Source organism: Felis catus, chromosome C1, assembly GCF_018350175.1.
Source record: "Felis catus isolate Fca126 chromosome C1, F.catus_Fca126_mat1.0, whole genome shotgun sequence".
Lineage (NCBI taxonomy): Eukaryota > Metazoa > Chordata > Mammalia > Carnivora > Felidae > Felis > Felis catus.
The window spans coordinates 18,308,235-18,329,401 of NC_058375.1; the positions used below are offsets into that span (position 1 = coordinate 18,308,235).

The following is a 21,167-nucleotide window of genomic DNA, read 5'->3' on the forward strand; positions in this document are numbered from 1 at the left end:
CAGAGTTCTGGCCCAAGGAGCTAAGGGGACTGGGTGAGCCCCACGCTTCAGGATTTAGACTTTCCCCTAGCCCCCTTTTCAGCCAGGAATTGACCACCACCAGCCCTAGGTTTCTCTCCTCTGAGTCCCAAAGTCAGATGTGCATTGAATCACCTAGGGATCTTGTAAAAGGTGGTTTCACGTCCAGGTTCTTATCCAGTATTCCTGACGTGGCCCGAGATTCTGCAGTCCTACCAAGGTCCTCAGAGTTGCCGATGCTGCTGACCCACCAGCCATGTTTTGGGAAGCCAGGGTCTAGGGCAGTGCTGCCCCATACAACTGTGTGCACCAGTGGGCCCTGCACCCACCAGTAGGGGGCCACAGTGCACATTCAGCACTTGAAACGTGGCTGGTGCGACCAAGGCACTGAACTGTGATTTTATTGAACTTTACTTGGTTTTCATTGAAATTTGGGTGTCCACAGGGGGCTGTCACCTAGGGCAGTGCAGGTCTCACCGTACTGTGCAGGACAGAGAGGCCAGTGGCAGGGAGGATGGGGGAGCGGGCCTGGAGCTGAGCCTCTTAGAAACTTTCACCTTCCTCTTTTGAGCCCCATTGGGCGCCCTGCCTTTTGGTGGCACTCGTTGCCACCTGTCCGTGAGCTTTCCTGAGCTTCTTTAGCTTCTTTTGTCGGTTCCCCCGCTGCAGAGTCATCAGCTTGTCCAGCTTTCAAACCTGGGTCGGCCTCTCCCCAACGTGGCTTCTTCTCGCCTTTCCCTTTGGCCGTGTGGATACACATTTGATTCCTTTACTGTCCTCCATGGGGGTGTGGGGAGGACGCAGAGATGAAGGTTTGTTCTCCCTCCATCTGCTATGTGTAACCAGAAGGCCCTCTGCAGTTTTGTTTTGTTTTTTAAGATTTTATTTTTTTAAGTAATCTCTACACCCAACGTGGGGCTCAAACTCACAATCCTGAGATCAAGAGTCACGTGCTCTACCAACAGAGCTGGCCAGGCACCCCCTCTCCGCAGTTTTTGAAAGATAAAAATAGATCCCAGACTTTGTTCCTCCCGGGATGATGCAAAGCTGAATTTGGCTGTTCCCAAACAAGAGATTTGGGCCAAGAGATTTGTCACGCTCGGTAGCCTGGAGAAACCATCCCTAAGTCACTGCAGAGCCTGAGAGCTGCTGGACAAAGTCAAAGACTCTGCCTGTCTGGGGCGAGAGAGCCTGGCTCACCCACTCAGGGTGGTTTCTCTATTCTGTGAAGGGACTGGGGAGCCCATGGAGGGACCAGACAGCTGAAGGCATCCTCACACATCAGAGCAGGGCAGGCAGTGGATTTTCAAGACTGAAGGCTGTCTAAGCCCTTGGCAGGGGGGAGATTTGGAAAGGACAGATTGAGAATGGTTGCCAGTTGACTGGGCAAACAAATCATGCAGATGGGGCCAAATCCTGGCTGGCAGGGGCTGGGCTGGGGTGGTCCTTCGGGACAGACGAACTACAGATGGATGTATTTGAAGCTTAGGTTGGAGGTAGGTGCTGAGGCTTATGGGAAATCAGCTTGCGTGGCGGGAGTTGCCCACCTGAGCCCACATCCGCACCCGTGCCCCCGCTGACCCAGGGTCCCCAGGACTCTCTCTGCTCCTCTCCAAAGCATTTCTCACATACTCCCTCCCGATGCGTGCTGGTGCCCACCAATCTCTGGCTATGTGACCCACCCCACATCCCCCACAGCGGCTAGGTACGTCTCTTCAGGCACAGGAGGGGAGGCAGGAGTAGAATGAGTACAAACCTTGGGGCCAGAGAGATGAGAATCTAAGTTCTATGTATTGGGCTGAGTGATGGCCCCCAGTGGGATCCACATCCTACCCCCCAAAATGTGGGATCACGTTCCCTTACATGACAAAGAGGAGTTTAAATTAACGGTTATGAGGAGCACTGTGGTGGCTCAGCCGGTTAAGCATCGAACTTCGGCTCAGGTCATGATTCATGATTCATCTCATGCTTCAGATTCTGTGTTTCCCTCTCTCTCTGCCCCTCCCCTGCTTGCACTCTGTCTCTTCTGTCAAAAAAGAAAGAAAGAAACATTAAAAAAATTTTTTAGGGGCGCCTGGGTAGCTCAGTCGGTTGAGCGACCGACTTCGGCTCAGGTCACGATCTCATGGTTTGTGAGTTCGAGGTGAGTTCGAGCCCCGCGTCAGGCTCTGCGCTGACAGCTCGGAGCCTGGAGCCTACTTCTGATTCTGTGTCTCCCTCTCTCTCTGCCCCTCCCCCACTCATGCTCTGTCTCTCTCTGTCTCAGAAATAAATAAACCTAAAAAAATTTTTTTAAATAAATAAAATAAAATAAATTTTAAATAAATTAATGGTTATGAGGTGGGGAAATTATCCTGGATTGCCTGGGTGGGGCCGATATAATCAAAAGTCTTTAGAAGAGCCAGGCAGGAGAGCCAGAGAGAAGGAGGCAAGATGATGGAAGCAGAGGTCAGGGACAGGGAGACAGGGAGATGCTACACATTGAACTTGAGGGAACTCCACCGAGGGTGGAGCTGGAGGGCCAAGGAATGCCAGTGACCTGCCTGAGCTGGAAAAGACCAGGAAACAAGATTCTCCTCTAGAGCCTCCAAAAGGACCACGGCCCTGCCCTCACCTTGTTTTTAGCCCAGTGAGACTGATCTAGACTGCTGACGTCTAGAACTTTCAGAAAATTAATCTGTGTTGTTTTGAGTCACTTCCTTTGTGGTAATTCTTTACAGCAGCCCTAGGAAACGAACACCTAGATCGGCCATATGTTAGCACTGAGACCGTGGGCTGGTCGCCTAACTTCTCTGAGCCTCAGGTCCCTCGTCTGGAAGACAGAGGTAATATACATGAGGAAGTACATGGGAAGTCCTTGGCGTGGGAGTGGGTATACAGCAAGCCCTGGATGAACGGGCAGCTGTTGTGTTTGTGGTCATCGTCACCGTCGTCGTCACCACTGAGTGTCTGTCCGCAGACGTAAGTACAGACGGGACATTTCCCTTGTTGCCTGGACTTTTTCGGGTCGCAAGGACAGGGAACTGTCAAGACGTGGGCCGATCGCTCGACTCCAGTAGTTCTCGACCTGGGCGATCTGCCTCCCAGAAGATGCTTGGAAAGTCTAGAGATATTTTTTTTTTTAATGTTTATTTATTTTTGACAGAGAGAGAGACAGAGCATGAGTGGGGGAGGGTCAGAGAGAGGGAGACAGAATCCGAAGCAGGCTCCAGGCTCTGAGCTGTCGGCACAGAGCCCGACGCGGGGCTCGAACTCACAAACCTCGAGATCATGACCTGAGCTGAAGTCGGACGCTCAACCGACTGAGCCACCCAGGTGCCCCTAGAGACATTTTTGGCTCTCACATCCCAAGGGTGCTGCTGGCATCTAGTGGGTAGAGGCCGGGGATGCCGGCCAAAGCCCCGGGCAGCCCCTGCAACAAAGAGTTGTCAAATGTAAACCGTGCCACGGTGGAGGAGCCCTGCCATCCGCTGAAGGTTCGTTGTGGCTCTTGGGCTCAACTATTAACGAGTAGAAAGAAGAGTGAGCACAGGGCAGGTGCCCCTCAGAGTGTCCCCAGGAATATTGCTTACCTCCCGCGACGCTTGGCGGCCACGGGCAGCCTCAAGGTGGAAGGTGTGGGTTTGAGACGCAGCTTCTCCACTCGCTCGCTGTAAGACTTCGGGCGAGTCGCTTCATGTCTCTGAGCCTCTGTTTCCTGTCAGCAAAGTGGAGACGAGAAGGCCTGCCTTGTACTGATCAGATGAGAAAATGCGTGGAAGCCCGGTGCCTCGTGCTTTGTCGGTGTCCCCTTAAATGGTCGTTCCCTTCCCTTCCTGACTAGAAGGTCAAGGGGGAATTAATTACTTCCCTCTGACATATTCACGTAGGGGCATCAACTTTCTAACCTTTTAAACTTCTTCCCCCTTCGGGACAGTGGGACACACGGAGACTTACATGAGGGCCCGGATGTGGTTTGAGGACTTTTGGGAGCTGGCCCTTGGCTTGGGCCCCAAGACCGAGGGGCAAATGGAAGCCACGGGTCACATTCCACCTCTAGGTCGGTCTCAACCACAACGCCCACAGGTCTCCCTCCTGCTGACTCCTGGCACGGCCCGTGCTGCCCTTCTGGCCCTAGGCAAAAATCCGCCTTGTGACCCCTTTCCTCTGGGATTTCTATTTATAACTTTTCGTACATGGAACTTCCCAGGCTTGTAGGTCTTGGTTGGAAGCTCTTGGGACACCTTTCTTTCTGGTGTGGGCCACAAAAATCAAAAAGGAAGGGTGTTCGAGCCAGAATTTGGCAGGATGGGTAAAAAAGACTTAAAAGATATGGTGGGCTTGAAACCCAGACTTCCAGATCCAAAGGCTACTCACCACTTTTTCCTTAGGACTTTCGTATGATATTGATCAGACACCCCACTGATCAGTGCTGGGCGAGGCATGAGGGGGGTGATCCCCACTAAATACCGATTGGAGGAAAGATTCTTAAAGGAAACAATTCCATTCTCAAACTCTGTGTCTGAGCTCTGGAGACGTGATCCCCATGGTTTTTCTTTGAATCCTCTTAGCGCGATGTACACGGTGGGCCTGGTTGGATGAATGACAGGGAAGATGGACAGACGAACAGGTGGAAGGATGAACGTGTTTACAGTAGAGGGTGGGTGGCCGGGTATATGAGTGGATGGGTGGGCAAAAGAACGGATAAATACACGACATAAGAAATCTGCTTCCTAGTTTCAGGGAACCAACCAGAAGGATTCAGCATGTAATTGTGTATGACCCCAAATTCAGGAGAGCTTTAAGCCAATTCAGACCCCACCTTTGGGAGCTGTGACACACAATGGGACAGAGTCACGCAGATAGGGCAGGCGGGGTGGGGGAGACGATGCAAAACCTAACAGGAATGGAGAGTCTAGGTGGTGGCCATTTAGGGTTCAGCTAGACTTGGGTCAACAGAACGTTTGAAGGCTCATTCCTAAGCGTCCTGTATGCGATGCTGCTGACAAGTCAGAACGCCTCTGTGTTCTCCTCGGTTTGTTCCCAGTCTCAGCTGCCTTCGAGGAAGGATTCCTGCCTTCCAGCCTAAAGTGCACGCACTCTCCTCTCTCTCCCAACATCTCCAGAGTCAATATCTGCAAAGAAGAATGGACTTTTGGAAAACACTGGTTCTTAAGATAAGCTATGAATGGCTGCAGTGTAGTAAATAGAACCACAGATTTGAAAATCCCTTAGTGATCACTAAGGGGGGTCATTTTATAGACAGGAAAAGGACCCAATGATCACTGGGTCATTTTATAGACAGGAAAACCAAGGTCCAGAGAAGGGAGAGGACTTTCCAGAGTCACATGGCCAGTCGGTGGCAATGGGAACCCTGGTCTCCTGGTTCTCACCCCAAGTTACGAGTCTGCGGCACACGCTTCCCCACCCCATCCGGCAACCCTCATGCTCTACCAGTCCCTTTAGGATTTGGCCTTCCTGGCAGAGGCTTTTTTACTGTTCCTCAGTGGAAATGCAAGAGCAGGTCAAACCCTCCAGAAGTCTAGTAAATCCCTCTTCCATTCCCCTCCCTGGGACACCATCTTCATGGTTTGATTCTCTGACCTCCCTGTTCATACTTCAGTTTGGCCAAATGCAGCAAACACTTGACCAGGTGGAGGACTCGGGGCTCCAGGGCCAAGGAGAGCAGGGAGAGCACAGACTGATGTCAGAAGAAAAAAAAGAAGGGGGGCCAGGAACTGACACTTACTGCTCATCCACCATCCACCAGGCACCCTGCTGGGTAATTATATCTCACTGATTCTCACAACCTTATGGGATAAAGGGTGTCATCCCTGTCTTACAAGTGGAAACACCAAGGCCCACAAAACTGCCTCGGCTTATAGAGCTGGTCAGCGATGAGGCCAAGATCAAAACCCAGGTCTACCTGACCCCAAAGCCCTCGCCGGGTCATGAGCTCCTAGACAACGTGCGCTGTTATGACAGCACCAAAAGTTCTCAAGAGCCACCCAGAAGGAGCTGAGGGCCCACATCAACAAGATCAAGGTTACCAGGGGCCAATGCAAAGTCTCGTATTTGAGCTCAAAATGACATTTGCACAAGAGCGTCGTGGAGACCTGGTTATTGGGCAGCCGCGGATCGTAATATTGTCCGCATCGCAACGCAGCTGCTCTTGCCTTCTATTTCCAAAGCACTTTGCAGTTTAGAAAGCCTTTCCATTTACCAACCTCAGGGCTTTGACTGACTGGAGACGAGCATAAGACTAAGTCCGAAAAAGTTTGGGGTTGTATCAGTGGGGGGGGGGTGTGAACAGTATGCTGTGATTGCCGATAATGAGCTATTTGTTTGCATTAACCCAGGGTAATCTCAACAGACTTTGTGCACAGCCACTGTGCCAAATATATTACATGCTTTATCTCTGTTGATTCTCACAACGGACCCCGTGGAGCTTGCAACTCCTGTTTTACAGATCAGAAGACCAAGAGGTAAAGAAAGTCGACCAAGGCCACATAGCTAGAATTCACGCTCAGGTCTGATAAGTATCAAGACAAATGTCATTCTGGACATTTCAGGCCCCCTCTGGAGTTATGTGTCCCGTTTGGGGTGCTTTGTCTAAGGGAGACATTGACACACAGCGAAATGAGGAAACCATGAAGGAAACTGTCATTATAAAGATTGTTTGAAGGAGCTTAGAATATTTATCCTGGAAAAAAATAACCAGAGAATATATCACTGCTGTGTCCAAGGGCAGAAAGCTCCTTTAAAAGCAGATTGGGTTCGCAGGACTTTTACCAACCGTTTTGGGGTGGGGTTAAACGGGGTATACTGTAGCCAACTGCTATCGCCACCTATTGGTGGGAGGTAAAATTGCTGTGCTGATACCGGCCGCTGTCATTGTTCTATCCTTGAAGTTTTGCGTTTCACCTTTCATACGTAGAGGTGCTTTTATTATTTTTTTATTTTTTAAATGTTTATTTATTTTTAAGAGAGAGATAGAGACAGACAGAGCGCGAGCCAAGGTGGGGGGAGAGAGAGAGGGAGACACAGAATCTGAAGCAGGCTCCGAGCCGTCAGCACAGAGCCTGACGTGGGGTTCAAACTCACAAACCGTGAGATCATGACCTGAGCTAAAGTTGGATGCTGAACTGACTGAGCCACCAGGAACCCCCATAGAAGTGCTTTTAAACCCATCAGGGTGTCATGTGTAAGAGGTAGCACATTTACCTTTGTGGGAAGAGAATTAGGACTGATGGGTGAAAATTACAAGGTGGGATATTTTGGTTTCAACATGAAGGTTAATTTTCTGAAAAAAACATCCCCCAAACTCAAGAGGCTACTTGGGAGTAGTGGGGCTCAAGTGTGTGGAAGAAACCACGTTATGCCGAGTTTTCCATGGTTCAGGAGGTGGGGAGAAATCGATCCCAGTGTTTTGGTGGGTGTAGGACATTCATGGGTGACCTACTCTGAGTTACCATTGGCCAGTTGCATAGCGGTCTGCCAGTGTTGGTCGTGTCTTTGTCGTCTTATCCAGGAGGGAGCTTTTAGGCCAGGCCAGAGGGAAAGAGGGTACCACTGAGGCAGAGGAGTAGGGGAAATATTTGGGACCGGTGGGATCTGGCAATGTTTATCTTCCAGATATGGCTCTAACACTTGACCAAGGGCTAGGGAGAGAGGAATGACTCAGAGAGTAAATGGTCCTGACCTTCTGTCACTTCCCAAACCAACCTCCCACACAGGACCATTTGTAAACAACCCAAGGGAACAACAGTTCCTTGTAGATTCTGTAAATGTGATTAAGGTTCTGCTGAAGACAGAGGTTCAGAGTGTGCCCAAGGGTAGGGGCCAGGAGATAGGACCAGTCAGGGGTCTGGGGTCTGGGGCAAGGGCTGAGCTGCAGCCTGTGTGAGTTTTCTCATCAAAGCGTTACGCTGATTTAGGCCCTGGGTATTGGGCCATTTGTGTCCTGTGCGTTCCCTCGGAGGCAGTCCAGTGTGGGTTTATGGAGAAGAGGCTGCAGAATAGGACAGCTCCTGGCTTGACTCTGAGCCTGGCTACATATTAGCCTTGTGGGTTTAGGCTAATTGCTTCTCTACTGTGAGTCTCAGTTTCTTCATCTGTAGAAAGGGCAGTGATTGTGCCCTCCTTACCTGATAGGTATGGGGACTGAATGAGACCTCCCTTCATAAGGCACTGAGCACCATGCCTGGCACACGATTTATTATTATTATTGTCATTATTACTATTATTTTTAAATTAACCTCTGTCTGTGAAAACCATTCTCCCCCTCCCTGCACCCTCTTTGCTTTTCTATGGCCGTGAACCTGGTCACAGACACATTTGACACTGAAATCCCCCTGCTGGACCTCACTTGGTTAACAAGAATCACTGGGTCCCACACATGAAAACACCCACATCCTTGGCCATCAGTGTTCCACCACCCTCCCTCCCACCTTCTCTGATGTGGCAGAAACAGAGATGTCATTCAGAGCCTCGGGTCCGGACATAAGGCAAGAAATGCCCTGAGATTACTCACTGTTCCCTCAGAAGGAAGAGTAGCCGGCCCATCCGTAAGGAGGTCTGCACCCAGCACTGGGCACCCCCGAGGTCACCTTGAAGGGCCTGCAGAGGAATCTGTGTCCTGGTGGCCTTAGGCAGCTGCACTACTGGTCAGTGTGTGTGTATGTGTGTGTGTGTGTGTATGTGTGTGTGTGTACATGTGCACGTGTGCATATTTCTGTAGTTACCTGTCATGACCCCCTCTCGATGCCCAGGTGCCAAGAGCAGGTTGATGCCGTGGGAATTACACAGGCTTTGAAGTTTGCAGGGCCAGGTGCAAATGCCAGGTCTGTATCTTCCAGGCTGTATAAGGCAGGGAGAGAGAGCTTGATATCCCCAAGCCTCGGGGCCCTCATTTGGTCGAGGCAAGAGGAAAACCTGTTTTGCAATGCATTTGCTAATTGAATCAAGGCATGGATTAAAAAACAAACAAACAAAAACCTGGCAAAAGGTCTTGGCACACAGCAGGCACTTGGATAGAGGCTTCTGTCATTTTTGCGCACGTTGTTTCAACGGCAGATGTGTCCACAGGCAGGGGTTAGCTTGTCCGGGGATTACGCCATGTCTCTGTCACTAAGCGATCCTTGATCTGTGGCCACCTATTTGCTTCTCTTTTCTGTTTTTAAAAGGAATTGGAAGAAAGGATTATTGGTGAATCTTCTCAGCTTGATATTGGTAGGGATAGAAGCAGAAGGTTTAGGCAAAGCATAATAAAACTCTTTCCGATGGGGCGGGGAGTGGGGGAGGCGGGGGCAGGTGCCTCTCACTGGGAGTGGGAGTGGGGGGGCAGGGGGTGGGGGAAGACTTTCATCCCATGTTCCCCTACGGGTCCCTGTGTATTTTTGGAAAAAGAATTTTTTCTTGCTTTGACCTCCAGATCCACCTGTTTCTCATTGAGTTCGGCAAATGTTTGCTAATACCCACTACATCCCTGAGAACTACCATTTATTGAGCACTGAAAGCACTTTCCGTACTTAACCTCGAACCCTCAGCTCCCTTGGGAAAAGCTACCTCATTTTACAAACGTGCAGCAAACCAAGCTGGGAGAAGTCCAGTCACTCGCTCCAGAACTTCTAACTGGCAGCGGTGAGAAGAGCCAGGCGCTGTATCTGGGAGAGGTAGAAGGATATGAAAAAGACCCCGAGTAGCCTCTACCTTCAGGGCCCCGACAGTGAACACGGAAGGTTAACTAGCAGACACAGCGACTGAGACACGTGCCGTGGTGGCTTCTTGGCAGGGTGCTGCCGTGGGGGCAGAGGACAGATGGCTGATTCCGGCTGGGGGACGGGGAGTCCGCCTAGGGGTGGCTGGGCTCAATCTTGAAGGATGTGTTCATTTTGGAGGGGGAGCAGGCAGTGGAACATGGCCCGCGGGCCTGTTTCAGACAGTCAGGAGACAGGAAGCCCAGCCAGGAAGAAAGGTTGGCCCTTGCGGGGAGGTCAGGCAGAGCCCTGCAGGGCTCCTCGGGAGAGCCCGAGTTGCGTGGGTCCTAAGGCCCTAGGGTCTTTGGTAGGAAGAGACAGACAAGAACTGGGGGTTTTAGGCAGGGCCCCATGGCTTAAAGGAGGGCAGAGAAAGTGAAGGCAGAGGGGGTCTTTCTGAGTCTGAGGCCCCCACGGGGCGGGGCAAGCCACAGACTCCAGAGCCCCAGCCTGGGTGCAGTGACCTGTCCCCCCCCTCCCAAATGGAGGGACACTGACCCTTTTCCATCAGGAGCTGGGGGCCTGGGGAGCTGCTCTCAGGAGAGGCCCACTGGGGGGACCTGGGGAGGCCAAAGCCTGGGGCAGCCAGTCCGCCGACCGCAAAGACCAAGAACGACGGGGGAGGATGGAGTGGTCCGTTGTCACAGAGGTTGGGCAGAGCTTGGTGTGAGGAGGCAAGAGGCTAGGAAGAGGGCATGGAAACAGCCAGGGAAGGGTTTGTCCTGCCAGATACGCAAGTGTGGGCGCTGAGAGACAATTGTGTTTGAGCCCAAGAATGCCGTGATCAAACCTACGGCCTCTCACTAGAATGTGAGCTTCTGGAAGCAGGGAGTCTGTCTCGTATCTCCTAGTGTTGTTCCCAGTGCCTAGCACAGCGTCGGTCACTGAGTAGGTGTTCGATTCCGGAGGGATCTGGCGGGAGGGTCTGGACGCTTGTTTCTGGGGGGTGTGAGGTACTAGCTGCGTACCTCCTGGCTCACTCCTCAAGGGTAAGACCATGGGGGTGTGAGTTTGGATTCCTGTCGCTTTCGGGGCAAGGGGATAAGACCGTGCACTCGGCGAGTATGTTTGAGTCCAAGCTCCACGTCTTCCTCTCTGTGGGACTTTTGTCGAGTCACTCAACCACCCTGAGCCTCAGTTTGCTCAGCAGCAAAATGCGATGATGCTTGAGAAGATTAATGAGTGAGCTGATAGAGCGTGTGAAGGTGCCTGTGACAGAGCCTGGTGGTCGCTCAACACGCATTATCTGTCCTCCTGCCGAGGGCTTTGTGCCACTTGGCCTTTGTCCTCTCTCCTCTCCTCCCAAACCGGGCCCGTCACTCAAGGCCCATTTCAATTTAGCTTTTCCTCGAAATCGTCAGTCACAACCCAATGATGGCTCATGTCACCGACTGCTTAACAATAGTAGTCAAGGTTTCCCTCTGCTTATTTACTTGTTTATGTCCGCCTCCTTAGATTGGAAACTTCTGAAAACAGGAACATCATTTCGAGCGTCGTAGGGGGTTTCTGACAGTCCCACCGGCATGGGAGGCGGGCGCCCTGGGTTACGTTCTAACTTGGGGCTCCATGAAGCTTTGGGGGCTTCACTTTCATCCGGAAGATGGCAATAATAGCCTCCCTCACAGAGTTTCTAGAAGACCAATTTAGACGTTCTGTGTGAAACCCAGGAGACATTTAATAAATATTGTTGAATTAATTTAAACTGCTTCGAAACATAAAGTTCTTCACAAATGTCAGGCATTAGTTTTAATTCTCCCTAGGAGATAGCGAAAGGCCTTTTATTTACTTGCTGTGAGGAGAAACCTCGTGCTTGAATATTCTCCCGTCATCCAGGTGAAGAACGAAAGAGGCGTTGTACAGGGATTATAAAGCTCACTCTGGTTTTGTTTTGTTTTGTTTTGTTTTAACATTTATTTATTTTTGAGACAGAGAGAGACACAGCATGAACGGGGGAGGGGTAGAGAGAGAGGGAGACACAGAATCGGAAGCAGGCTCCAGGCTCTGAGCCATCAGCCCAGAGCCCGACGTGGGGCTCAAACTCACGGACCGCGAGATCGTGACCTGAACTGAAGTCGGACGCTTAACCGACTGAGCCACCCAGGCGCCCCAAGCTCACTCTGGTTTTAAACAAAATGTCATCTTTGTTCTTACCAGGGTCGAGATGACCACGGCCACCCCGTTGGGGGGGACTACCTTCTTCTCACTGAACGTGACCACCAGAGAACAGGACTTTCTGTACAAGAGTAAGGTCAACTTGGCTTGGCGACCGGGGGAGGGAATGGCGGGAAGAGGACCAGGGGCAAGCTCATGGTGTAGAGGTCAAGAGCATGGGCTCTGGAGATGGACTGCCTGGGTCTCAGTCTCCGTTCGACCAGATGCCCGACATGACCACTGCGTGACCCTGAGCACATGACCTCACCGCTTTGTGTCTGACTTTTTGTCAGTAAGATGGGGATATCACGGAAGCTACCGCATGAGGTAGATGGGAAGACGAAACAATATGATCCATGTCAAGAGCTTAGAATAGTCTCGAGGCACACAAAGTACCTGATGAGTATTATTATTATCGTTACTGCTATTACTGTTATTGTCATCAGGGAGTTTGGGGGTCTAGAGGGCAATGGACATTTGACTCTCACGTGAGATGTCTTTAAATGAGTCACCTTAAAATGTAAATACTTTCATCCCACGTTTGTAAGGCGAAAACATCCCGTCAGTTCACAAAGGAGTAAATGAGCAAAGCTGGGAGTAGTCTGGGGAGACACCTGCCAGGAACAAGAGGTCCCCAGAAAGAAAAACTTGATGACCGCTCTTCAGAAAACCACTGAATTGTATCAGGGGAAGTTGGGCCCATTTCTGTCATTTCTGTCGATGTCTCTGCACATGGAACAGGCCTCCCGACACTGAAGTGTTTCCCCGGTAAGAACAGCTCCAGACCATGTTAGTGGCAGGATGTGTCTCTTCCATGGAGACCCAGAAAACATCACTCTCGGGACACGGTCCCACATTAGCCTGCTTCCTGCCAGGTGGGGGCACCTTCAGAAACCTGCTGAGGTATTTCACAACAGTTCTCAAGGGAAACGTAGGGTAGCTAGAATTTTTGTCAGCAAGACGGGAATAATTCTGCTTTCATTTAACTAAAAGTGATGACTCTCAGCTAGGCAATTTTGCCCCCTAGACAAAATTGCCAGGTTTAGAAAATAAAATACAGGACACCCAGTTAAATTTGAATTTAAGATAACCAATATTTGTTGAGTATAAGGATGAGCCAAGCAATATTTGAGACACGCCAAAAAAATAATTCATGATTTGTCAGAAATTCTCATTTTAAATAGGTATTCCATACTTCATCTGGCCACTCGACTACCAGGGGACATTTGACGATGTTTGGACACTTGCCTGTCACAGCTGGTGGGGAGGGAGAAGTGTCATTGACATCTAGTGAGGGCAGAGATGGTGCTAAATATCCTACCATGCACAGGACAGTCCGCACAACAAAGGATTATCCAGACAAGGTTGAAAAACCATGAACTAAAAGTATTATCACTGGGCTCCACAGGAAGGAAAAAAAACCAAGTTATTCTATGATGGATCCCCCACCCCACCCCCTCTTTCTTTCCTTCCAGTCTTACTTCCTGTCAATATTTGCACGTAGTTTTGTTTTTGTTTTTGTTTGGTAAACCTTTTATAAGAGCATTGCACACCTTCCAAAAAATGCATGAATCCTAAGTGCACAGCTGGATGAATTTTCACAAAGTGAACACGCTTGTGTAACCAGCCCCCAGATCAAGAAACGAACCACTACCAGTTTCCCAGAAGTCCCAGCACCCCTTGCCACACGATCCCCACCTGCTCAAGGGAATCTGCTGTTCTGACCTCTCACACCAGACCTTGGTTCTACCTGGTTTTGAGCTTTATGTAAATAGAAACATATCATACATAGGCTTGGGTCTGGCTTCTTTTACTCAACATTATGTTTGCATGCACATATTTTAATGGTTGCAACACAAGGTGTATATGCGGGTGTGGACATAATCTCATATTCTATTTTTCACACATCATTCAAATTATGGTGTGATATTTCATGAGAGGCATGCCACACCTTAGTAAACCATTCCTATATCTGGAATATAAATAGTTATCGTAACTAACATCGTCATTCATATAGCTTTTTCTGTATTTAGGATTATCCCCTAAGATAAACTCCCCAGAATCAAATAGATTGGCTTAAAGTATGACTCCCCCTTTGTGGGTTGTTTTTTTTTTTTGTATTTTCAGTATCAATTCTGACAAGCATGTTGATCTTGAACATGGACTTAGAGGTGGACATTGGGAGTGGGCATTGATATTGAAATTAGAATCTGAGATATTAAGCTCCAAGGACATTCACCATAGCTTTGTTTTTAATAGGGTAAAATTGAAAACAACATAAATATGCTTAATAGAGAATTGGTAAACGAGTCCAAACAATGGAGTGCTACACAACCATCAAAAGTCATGGAAAAAAATGCAACTGCAGGGAAAGATGATTAGGATAGTGTTGAAAAACTGTGTATGGAACATTGTTCCATTTTTATCAAGTGCACATTTTCCCACTTTTATGACTACTTCCTTGAGGTGGATTTTCAGACATAAGATTAATACCTTTATTCAAAAAAGACCAGGTAGGTAGGTATTTAATATGCATATATGCATATCCATGATCACACTGGAGAACGTCTGTATGTGTAGATGATCAACAGTTCCTGGGGCCAAGAGTTCTTTATCCTCCCCCACCTTTTTTTTGCTTGCATTTATATTTTCAAAATATAACTACAAAAATCACAGATTTCTTTTGTGTCATCAAGAAGAGGGACAGGCGCGTTGCTTGCCTGTTGACACAGGAAGCTTGATGCTATGTTAGGACTGATTACAACAGGATGGCCTGAGACAGAATTTTGGCAGGTGATGTGCTGAGGACTCTGCCCTCAAGCCCCATTGGGGGTAGGGGTACTCTGCCACTGTAGATATGCATGTCTCTGTCCTGGGGTCAGCAGTCAGGGTCCCAGGACCTCACATTCTCTGCCCCCCCTTGATCCAATGAGGATGCAGGATGCCCTGTGTCAGCCCCCCCGGCCAGTCTCTGAACACTTCTCTTTATTTCAGTTCACACGTTTGCCATTTCCACCCCTCTCCTCGTAGGTTCCGGAGCCATCGTTGCTGCCATTGTCGTGGTTGTCATTATCATCTTCGCCGTGATTCTGATCCTGCTGAAGATGTACAACAGGTATGGGACGCCCTGGGCTCTAGATGGTCTTGTCCCGTCGGTGATGTCAGAATGAATGGTGGGAACTGACACTGTGAGTGCCAGTCGCGTGCCCAGCGGTATCCCTAAGTCCGTCGTCAAGCGCTCTTACCCTTTGGGTGCCCTTTTTTGACATCTGTTCTGCTGTAGGAACCTCATGGTAATATTTTTGCATCTGGAGAAATATTTTTTACATATAATAATCATAATGACAATGATAATGGCCTTGAGCACCGTGGGAAGCCCTTGTATGTAACTTACAGTAATAGAGGAATATTTCAATCCTTTTCTCTCAGGGAGCCTTCTGCTAGGTTGTGTTGAGCAGACTACGTAAGTAGTTGAGGTTTCAAATACTGGAATGCCTGTACCCCCAGCTCCACTTTCTGGGACCAAATAAGACAAAATATAATTTGATTTCATAAAGAATAAATGTTGGGGCCCCCGGGTGGCTCTGTCGGTTACGCATCCAACTTTAGCTCAGGTCATGATCTCACGGTTCATGGGTTCAAGCCCCGCGTCGGGCTCTGTGCTGACAGCTCGGAGCCTGGAGCCTGTTTCAGATTCTGTGTCTCCCTCTCTCTCTGCCCCTCCCCTGCTCAGGCTCTGTCATTCTCTCTCTTAAGAACAAACAAACATTAAAAAAATGTTTTTAAATAAAGAATAAATGTTGTGTTATCACCTTATGTGTTAGCACCTCTAAGTCACAACTTCGCTAGAAGGTATTCTTTCTAGACAAGAAATTAAAATAAAGAGACTATAAACACAACCACATCATAGCAGACTTGGAAGCTGTTAAAAAAGAAAAAGATATTATAGAAGGGTTTTATTGATGAGGACAACCATTTACAGTATATTGTCAGTTTACAAAAATAATGTATACGTTATGACTATACATGTGGATTACACACACACACTGAAGAAACATTCAAACGATACACAGCAAAGTATTGACAACCAGTGTGTCTGCACAATGGGATTGCTATTTGGTTCGTTGGTTGGTTTTTGCAGAGGTGCATATATTTATTTATTTTCGAGGAGGTGTAAACCTGCATTGTTTTTATTTATTTATTTTTAAATGTTTACTTATTTTTGAAGGAAAGAGAGAGCGTGAGCAGGGGAGGGGCAGAGAGAGAGGGAGACACAGAATCCGAAGCAGGCTTCAGGCTCTGAGCTATCAGCGCAGAGCCTGATGTGGGGCTTGAACCCACGAACTGCGAGATCATGACCTGAGCGGAAGTCAGTCACTTAACCGACTGAGCCACCCAGGTGGCCCAAGATGCATTGTTTTTATAATAACGTTAATGTTATTTATAAAACATGTATTATATGTTTTATATTATATATTATGTATATATTTTATATATATATATATCTCATATATATTATATAACATATATTGATCTCTTAATATGTGCCAGGCATGATTCCAAGCTCCTTGTATGTATTAACTCATTTAATCCCCCACAACAACCCCACAAGGGGGTAATTTTATACCCCCCCAATTTTGTAGGTGTGAAACAGGCACCAGGAAATGAGCTAACTACTCAGCCCTCCGTGACAGAGTTGGGATTCAAAGCCAGTACATGTGGTTTCAAAGAAAATGCTCCCACCACTACTTGTAATAATAATAACACTTAATGAGTTATTATTAATATTTGGGGGGGGGGGTATTGCAATTTGGATCCATCCCAGACCAGGAAGTGGCATCAAACCACAATGTCTGCCCTTCATTCCTGTCCATCATTCCTGCGCTCTGAGTCTGTTTTCTGGAGTGTAATTTGGATGGAGACTCTACTCACCAGTTTACAGTGATGCCTGGGCTGAAATGGAGAGACCAGGGTTCAGTCTTTGGTCTCTTAAAGGCAGCCAAGGCATTTAACCTCTCTGTGCCTCAATTTTGTCATCTTTATTTTTTTAAGTTTATTTATTTATTCTGAGAGAGAGCAGGGGGAAGAGAGAGAGAGAGAGAGAGAGAGAGAGAGAGAGAGAGAGAGAGAACGCACAAGCAGCAGGGGAGGGGAAGAAAGAGGGAGAGAAAGAGAATCCCAAGCAGGCTCCGCACTTTCATTGAGGATCCTGATGCGGGGCTCCATCTCATGAACTGTGAGATCATGACCTGAGCCGAAATCAGGAGTCTGGTGCTTGACCGACTGAGCCATCCAGGCGCCCTGATTATGTCATCTTTAAAGTGGAAGGCTCTCCAAGTGTGATAACTGAGTGATGATTACATCGAGAATGCCATTGTTTTGAGGAATATTTAGGGGTGAAGTGGCATGACCTTTGCAACTAACCCAAATGGTTCATGATTTTAAAAAACAACTGTGTGCGTGTGTGTGTGTGTGTGTGTGTGTGTGTGTGTGTGTGTGTGTGTGAATGGAGAGAGGGGAGCAGGAGAGAGAGAAGGCAAATGTGGCAAACTGCCAGCCACCAGAAAATTGTTCCATGAAGGATATTCAGATACTAATTGTACTGTTTGTGCAACTTTTCTGAGCATTTGAAATTAAAAAAAAAAAAGAATTATGTTAGGTCAACAAGATGAAATTTCATGCAGACGTTAGAATTAACGATTGTTGCCAGTCACTGCATTTTCTGGCATATAAAATGAAAGACTGGATATACGTTTTGAGTCCATTCTCTTTCCAACTACGTAAAAAGTTCTTAAATATTTCTAGCAATAAACTTAGGAAGCACAATGAAACTGCAAAATGTAACTCACGCTACGACTTTGGGCAGAAAAAAAACCATAACGTCTTCATTTCGTCTCTAATAATAGTCACCTATCTGACACCACTCGTTAACGGGGAAAAAAAACACAATTAAATATCTAATCTGGTTACCAAAAAATGGAAGGGTCAGACTAGCTGAAGTCTAAGGTCCCTCCCACTTGCAAAATTCTGTAGTTGGCCATCAAGCAATGTGATTTAACGATGATCCACGTCAATCCCGTCAGAGCCAAAATCATTGAGTCTATGGGGCAGAAGACTCCAACGTGCATGCGTATCTCGTTCCAGGAACATGAGGACAAGGCGGGAACTGGAACCCAAGGGGCCCAGGCCTTCCTCCCCTTCTGCCTTGGGCCCAAACAGCAACAGCAGCCAACACCCTGCAACTGTGACCTTCAGCCCTGTTGACGTCCACATGGAGACTCGGTGACCCCCACCCTGGTGCTATGTTGGCCACCATCCAAAGAACCTTCTCCCGTCAAGACCCAGAAGCACATTTCTCCTCTGGCAGCTTCATTATGAGTTCCTTCTGGTCGACAGGGGCGTCTCTTATTCAATTCCTGATGCTTCAGGCAACCCCTAACCCTGTCCCGCCCTGCACCACCCTGGCTACGTCCATATCCCTATTGCCCCCCCTTACAAAAAGCTATGGAACATTCTTTTGTGATCTGATGAGGTAGACCCAGGTTGGGAATCCACTGAAATGGATGTGGCTGTCTTCCCCAAACACAGTCGCTAGACAGACAGACAGACAGACAGACAGAAAGCCCAGGAGTCTTCTGGTCAGGAGGCAGGGGTTAGGGCATGCCCCCGAGTGTACAACAGGGTCTGCCACTGGGGTCAGATCAGAATGAGTGCCATCTGTATCCACGGCTTTGCAGAGCAAAGTATTCAGTCCCATTAATCAGGCACAGGGGAACTAACTTGGGCTAACTAACCAGAAAGCCAGCTTGTTAATTTAGAACTTGTTCCAGTACTGGATGACCGCTAGCTAGCTCATGACAACCGGTCAGCACGTTTCTCCCTCTTTGAGAAACGCTTTGGGAGAAACTAAATTCTTCTTGAAAGGTTTCTACTTCATTTGTAAAGAGTCCGAGAGGGACTAGGGTGACCTTGAGGAATGATGGCCTCTAGGGCAAAAGCTTATTGCTGTGTCGCTGGGCCTTGAATGAGTCTGGGGCTAGTCAGAGCCCCTCTTCTCCCTTTGGGGCTGCGTTAAGCCTGACTCAGCCTCATTTCCTGGTTCTCCTCTATTTGGATTCCCAGCAATCCTCTCTGTCCGGGTAAACCTTCCTTCCAAGGACCAGAATTAGAGACTGATAAGATTACAGCCCCGTGTATGTTACCCGCGCCCTTCCCGGTCACCTTGCAGAGATTCAGGGCACGTTCTCAGCACCACATTCGCACACCATGTCTCTGCACAGAGCTGATCTTTCCGACTCTTTAGCCTGGAGAACAATCTGTTGAGAGGGGAAAGCATTTTTGAGATTAAGAAGACTTGTCTCCCAAGACCTGCCCCCTGGTCGTGTGGCCTTGGAAGAGTGACTTGAGCGCTCCATAGTCGGTTTGCTAACCCCAAAGTGGGAATGATGACATCTGCCCCCCGGGGGTTACGATAATCAGCCACGGACGTAGTAAAGCACCTGGGGTAGTGCACGGCACCCAACAGATGCTTAATAAATGACAGCCAGCATTGTTTATGGCAGTCAGAATATGTCTTAAAATCGATGGGTCCGTTACCGTAGTTGTACTCTTTCTCTCTCAAAAAGCTGGTTCTTAATCAGTTGTGCATCTTACCGTTGAAGGCATCTTGGAAGCAAGGTAATAAATCCTTATCCCATTCTAGAAAGTAACACACGCTGCCCTTTAACCTCACATTCTAGGAATGTCTCCCTCTTGGAGTCAGAAATCTCCTTTGAGGGGAAATCGAGGGTCAGGAAGGTAAGAAGACTGACCCAGGGTCACAGAGTCCTGCCATCCCACGATAAAAATGCTCGCTTGAATATGTCTGGAAAAATGCTTGCAAATTCGTCCTCCCCAGACAACATTTGTCCCTACTGTGTTTAAATATCCACCAAGTGCCAGGTCCTTGGCAAGATGCTTTCACATAAATTGTCCCATAGGATTTATTTTTCCCAATAATCCTGGGAGGTATTATTTTTTCCTGTTTGCAGGTGAGAATTGCAAACTCAAGGAGAAAGGTACTTGCCCAAAGTCCCACAGCTATTAAGTTGCAAAGACAAGACTCAAACTCACGTCTCTTCGACTCCAAAGTCCCTCTCTCTCTGTTGTACCAAATTATTCCCTAACCTCCTGGCTCAAAACACAAGAGTGTGAGCCAAACAAGAGGAGGACAGGGATCCATGTGTCTGAGCGGAAGTCAGGAATCTAGCTTCCAAACTGACAGTGGGGACAAAGCCATTCTGGTAGCCTCCTTTGGGCTTCCATGATTGGAGCCAAAGGACCCCTTTCTAAGCCCATGGAAGCCCTAAGGATTCTCGTCTCATTTCCCCTAACATTTTCCCCAAGGAGCAAGGGATAGAATGGCATCCAACCAGGGCAAAGCCATTTCCTTAAGGGCTCAAACCCCAAATAGATACGTTTCCCAGAGATATTCTGCTTTAAAAAAAAAAAAGACGCTGGGAATGTTCCAGCCCGAAAACCAAACTCTTCTGCCCATAGTGAAATCTAGTAATTCCGACCAGAGGAATTATCTTCTGGTCTATGTTGTTCTGCTAAATGAAAGCTTGGAAGTGAAGGAGGGGGAGAGGGAAAGAGGAAAGAGGAAGGCCAAGAAAAGGGCTTTAGTGTTTTGTTTTTAACTAATGGAGATAACTCAGTAATCCTTTATGGGCCCCTATGTGGAAGTCGAGGTGCCACTAAACACATTAAGTCACGGTCCCCGTTCTCAAAGAGTCTGCAGCCGGTCTCCCGAGACAGGGATCTTGCAACACCGCAGAGTTATTTCATTTCTGACAGGTGCATTTCCTAACAGAGCAGATGCTGCCTTATTGGGCCACTGAGTCAATAAAAGATACTAAACATCTAAAGAAAAATGTCTAAAAATAAAGAGGTTCAAACCAAACATTCCTTGAGTTGACTTCAATTTCATTTAGAGTTAACAAATGCCTTTCCTAGGAACTTCCTTTCCCTGACACTGTAAATAGGGTTCTGCAGGGAAGCCTGAGCTGTTTTGAAACTGTGCCGTCGCTTCTAAAGGCCGATGGAAAGGGTGGGCTGCCAGGCCTTCCGTGAGTTAGGAAACTCGTTAATTTGATTAACTATTAGAAAAGGAATCTCATTTGAAAGCCTGCTGTTAAACACGAGACGAACTAAGATGTCAAAGTTTGGGGACCGCGGGAGATATATATATATATATATATATATATATATATAGGCATTTTA

General features: G+C 48.1%; 1 protein-coding gene across 3 annotated transcripts in view; it reads left to right on the forward strand.

Annotated features, from left to right (window-relative positions):
• Positions 1 to 20,847, forward strand: part of LOC101101650 (non-compact myelin associated protein) — a 41,160-nt gene extending 20,313 nt beyond the window's left edge. The window contains exons 1-4 of one of the 3 annotated variants that reach the window (XM_045035307.1): positions 2,746 to 2,843; positions 11,910 to 11,998; positions 14,937 to 15,021; positions 18,051 to 20,847. In XM_045035307.1, the coding sequence (XP_044891242.1) occupies positions 11,917 to 11,998; positions 14,937 to 15,021; positions 18,051 to 18,192 (309 nt within the window). In that variant the 5' untranslated portion in view covers positions 2,746 to 2,843; positions 11,910 to 11,916 and the 3' untranslated portion in view covers positions 18,193 to 20,847. Of the gene's footprint in view, positions 1 to 2,745; positions 2,844 to 8,451; positions 8,664 to 11,909; positions 11,999 to 14,936; positions 15,022 to 18,050 lie in introns of those variants that run through there. The other 2 variants (XM_003989664.6, XM_045035308.1) reach the window with 2 other exon arrangements.
• Positions 20,848 to 21,167: the final 320 nt, after the last annotated feature.